General features: G+C 42.9%; 1 protein-coding gene across 1 annotated transcript in view; it reads left to right on the forward strand.

Annotated features, from left to right (window-relative positions):
- Positions 1 to 3,836, forward strand: part of STRIP1 (striatin interacting protein 1) — a 23,858-nt gene extending 20,022 nt beyond the window's left edge. The window contains 1 exon segment of the mRNA XM_015406594.1: positions 1,517 to 3,836. Within this exon segment, the coding sequence (XP_015262080.1) occupies positions 1,517 to 1,764 (248 nt within the window). The 3' untranslated portion in view covers positions 1,765 to 3,836.
- Positions 3,837 to 4,874: the final 1,038 nt, after the last annotated feature.

Here is a 4,874-nt window from a genome sequence, read left to right on the forward strand (position 1 = left end):
GTTCCCATAGCTCACCCGAGGCTTCCCGCCGAAGATGTGGGGTAAAAAACTAGTACCTCCGAGGTACTAGTTTCCGGTAACCGCGGGGCAAGGGCGGGCGTCTGATCGCGTTTCCGGTGGCATCCGGCGCCCGCCCATGTCCCCTTGCAAAAAGGGTTTTTTTCCCCAAGTCTCCATGGATGCGCACAAGCACCCAACGGAGCATGTGCATACTTTGGTGTACAGAAAAAAAAACCTGTTTGCCGCGCCGCAGGATTGTCCTGTGATCGGCACCTCCCCCCTACCCACGGGACCTCCACGGGACATCTGATCACGCAACCATGCGTTATTTTGCCCCGGGGCAAACAGCCACGCCTCCCCCCCCCCCGGCGCGATATCCAGCCCGTGTGACCAGGGCCTGAGCTAATTAGTCTATCTCGGCAGCCAGTAGATGAGTCATACATGCAACTCATGATTGGTTCAAGTTTGTGCATATTCAGCATAAAAGGAGGTAAAATAAAAGTTTAATCTCATGAAAAATGCTCAAAAAAGATAATTCCAATATATTTGCAAATCTTAAATTTAACGATAAGGTGATGAAAATTACAAGTAACTAGGTATATGCACGTTAAGAAGAATGTAAAGAAATTGAGCAAATATTCCCTTTTGTGTGTTGTGTTGTGGAAAATAAAAAAATCTTTTTTAAAAAATGTTTTTTCCTGTTATATCTGATTTTGCTAAATTTTATTGTTAGATTTTTATCTCCCCAAGTATCATTGAAGTTCATTTTGTTGAAATTGATAGTCGTCTGTTATGCAAACCATAGAGGGATATTAATATGGTATTAATTCTGTTCCTCATTTCACACACCTAAAAACTAAGGGGGGGAGACTATTTGGTTTGGTTCTTATTTCATTTTTCTGGATTTTTTTGGGACATCTGAGCCTTTGGTTTGCATCTTGTTGGATGAGGATTGGGCAATAGCGACTTAACTATTCTTGCAAAGTGGATGAGCATTTTATTACATTTTAAATCTTTTTATTAATGTTGTCACAAGCATGATCCCTGGTAGGTACTAGTGGGTTGTGTGTGAAAACAGTCAGTGATACTGTTTGCAGTCCAATTACCCAAACCTCAGTTCCATCTGGCCCTGTCCAGTGGCTCCAAAGCCTTCCTGCACCACTCATTCCCAGCAGCCTGGCAGCCACCTGCAAGAGTCCCAGAATTCACTTGTAGATGTCAGTCAGCCATTCAGGAGAGCTCGTATTCAGGATTCTGAAAGCTTTCCTGTACAACTGTGAAAGCTGAAAAACTGAGGTTTTTAGTCGAGGCACAGGAATATTTAGAAATTCCAGGTGGCTAGCAGTATTAGTGTGGTAGCAGCGAAATAAAACAGGGTTCCCTTGGCCCTTTAAAGACTAGCAAAATCTACTCTGGCAGAAGCTTTCTTGGGTCAGTGCTGTTTCTTCGTGTGTCTGGGGCCTCTTTGCTGCCTTGATGTTCTGGAGCCTGATCATGACTTTCATGACTTCTGCAGATCTGGATGCACGTCCATGGGACTTCCAAGCTGAAGAGTGTGCTCTGCGTGCCAGCATAGAGCGTTTCAACTCTCGCCGCTATGACCGCACGCATAACAACCCAGAATTCCTCCCTGTGGATAACTGTTTGCAGAGTGTTCTGGGTCAACGTGTGGAGCTGCCTGAAGATTTCCAAATGAATTATGATCTGTGGCTGGAAAGAGAGGTTTTCTCTAGACCCATCTGCTGGGAAGAATTGCTGCAGTGATATTTGATAAGAGGAAGATCTCAGACTCAGACCTGATGTATGTGCGCAAGGCCAGGTTCTTCCTCTTCAGTCAGCCAGGTGTAGGGAGGAGATGTCATTTTTTTCATGCAGCTTGTAATCTGCAGCTCTTATTTTCTTCTCCAAGTGGCAGCATGGCTTTATAGACAGTTCTCAAGGCCAATATGGTTCTCATAAATATTTTGGGCTGCCTCAGTTACTGGTTGATTTGAACACTGTAAAATGGATTCACAGTAGTTCAGCTTGAAAACCAGATCAGTTGAACAACTTTCAGAAAAATGTCAACATCAGCCTTGACTGCTGTTCAAGGGAAATGTTCCATGCTCCTTTTTGCTAAATGCTCCTCATGCTTCTGTTCACTGAACTTGGCTGGCTACTTCGTTCCAAAACTTGAATGGAGGCTTTATTTACTAGGCCCTGCACCTGCACCCCCCAATGGACAGAATGGCATCCTTTTTCTCCTAGTTTCTAGGGAAGAGCAGCAACTTCATGATGTGTAGTGGGTGGGGAAAAACTGAGATGGTGTGCCATTGTCTGTACTGATGCAGGGAGAGGAGGTCTCTGGTCCCATTAGTGCATGTAGGGACTGAATATAATTGGTGTGAATAGAAATGTGTTTATAAGCAGTGGCAACAGTTCTCACACCTGCTGCTTTTTGTTGGCAGGTGATGGGAGCATAACTGGCTTGCTCCAGATGGGGATGTGTGAAAGCAGCTTCATTAAAATCAGGGATCCTGTTCTATTTTTATCCCCTGGATGGAAGGGAAAACTTTGTCTAAATTTTCAGCCCCCCCCCCCCGAAACTGAAAATTAGTATCTGTCTATTAAGTACTCTTCCTTCCTGAAAACCCTAACATTGCTTTTCTGTTTTCCTCCACGTGCAATCCTTCCCCCTTCCATTTGCCTGGGATTCTAGTTTTCAAACAGTTTTTAGCAGGTGCTCTTGCCAGTGTAGTTGCCTTTCTTGGCTTCCTGGTAGGACCTACTTGTAACTGTGACCTGTTAGTATCCAATTTCCTCAGTCTGTAGATGCCCAGGCAAGTAATCCATTTTATGATGATGATCTTGCAAAGAAAGATGGGAAACCTGTGTTTCCATTGTACTGCTAGAGACTGCAAGTTGGGGGCATGCATGATTTGAATGTTCTTCCATAAAAGGCATTGAAGACATAGCTAACATGTTGGGGAGAGAGCTTAACTTGATGCCTGACAGTCACCTGTGTTTGGAAATGTTTTTGGATAAAGCAGCATATAATCATGTGTGAGCCCACACCAGCAATGGTACAGTCTAGACCCTGGTTTGCCACCTCACTATTGTTTGTGACGACTAGGCATCTAAATCCATACAAGCCATTGCTGTGTGTAAACAGCGAGGTGGAAGTGAAGGCATCTGTCTAAAAGAAATGGTAAGCAGACCTGTTAGAAAGTGGATGATTCATCTTCCCTAAGAGATGGTATCTGGTATAAGAAGACACATATATCATTGAGTTGGATTACTGTAGTTTGTACTATTAAACCTTCAGAAACAAGCAAGTACAATGGATGTTAGCATCTAGGAAGGATTTTGAGAAACAAGCAAGTACAATATGGCATATTTTTTTCTATTTCTGTTTCGCAATTCTATTTATTTGGAAGTAAATCCCATGAAATGAATGGGATTCCTTAGTAAACATATTTAGGATGTTAATGTCAGTGCAAAATCATCACAGCACTTTGCACTATATATATATCCAGCACTTCTGTAAGATTAAATTACATGATTGAGGTTGCAGCATGTGTTTCAAGCAGAGAGCAGCAGGGACCAATGTATACTTTGCCTCTTACAATAAGAATTAAATTAAGTAAAGTAAATGCAGCTAACTGGAGCAAATGCTCCCAGGCAGCCAGTCCAATAATTGTGATGCAACTTCCAACTTTTTTCGGGATGTAACAATCTGAGAAGGTGGTGAACCGTCTGCACTGTGAACAGTGTGGTGGTGTCTATATGATTGTGCAGGCAAAGCATGTGATCACATAAAAGAATATGATCAAGCATTAAAATAGTGAAATAATTTTCATCTTATAACTCTTCCTTGTATGTGTGAATCCTGGAATTTCAAATGCCGTCTGGAAAGAGATTCAAATTATTCTTCCCCAGAAGAGATTGGGGACCTATGGTTCCTTCCTAGTGTGCAACCCAAAGCTATCACTGCTTCTTTTTGCTTGATACTGGGGTTATGACTCGTGTCATCTTTCTGGTGAGCTGTAAAAATCAAACACCTCTCTTGTTGGAGAGAGTTGAAAAGCAGGGGTCCAGGGCAAAGTAACTTGGGCAGTCTGTCTGCTATGCCTTCTGTTGCAGAGGACAGCAGTAGGGGCTGGAGCAAACCATCAGACAACAGGACACAGTTGCCTTTTGTGGATGGTAGAAGCAGGGATGGAGCATTGGCCAGAAGTGATGTGAGCCAGATACAACATTAATACACACAAAAGGCAACTTGCAGCTAGGCAAATTAGATTTGGGGAGGCTTTCTCTGGTAACCCTTCCGATTATTTACCCATAAGGGAGTTTGGAATTTATTTTATTTTATTTGGATACTAAATTTAGCCTTTGACTTTTGTCCTCCTAGAGTACATGGTAACACTTGAGGTATAGTATTTTTAGTGCAGGGTCATCATGGACACATACAAATTATTGCATGTGTTGTGAATGGAAACAAAAAAGTGGCCATGGATGAAGCACTGTTACTGTCACCTTGAGTGAATTCATGTGAGCATCCCTAATCAGGTTCAATGGGGTTTTCAGTGCAGGAAAGAGGGAGCTCACAGCCTCCCAAACCCCAGGGGAGTGGGATTTGGAGAAGCCTTTCTCAGTTTCAGAGAATCTATACCTCACAAATAAGAATGGTGGCACAGTTGTTCCTCACACCTGTTGCACTCAACAAAGATATGCAGGAGTATTTTACAAAGGATAATGTGTGGTTGGCACCTACTTTGACAAAACCTGGCAATCTGAATCTATGCAGCACTGGTCACTCCTAAGCTATCTGTTCATTCCATCAGACTTAGGTGTTAGGAACCTTCATGTTTACCCTGTGGTTCAACTAGAGGTTA

The sequence above is a fragment of the Gekko japonicus genome, unplaced genomic scaffold (genome assembly GCF_001447785.1).
Source record: "Gekko japonicus isolate JY-2015 unplaced genomic scaffold, Gekko_japonicus_V1.1 scaffold115, whole genome shotgun sequence".
In the NCBI taxonomy this organism is placed as follows: Eukaryota; Metazoa; Chordata; class Lepidosauria; order Squamata; family Gekkonidae; genus Gekko; species Gekko japonicus.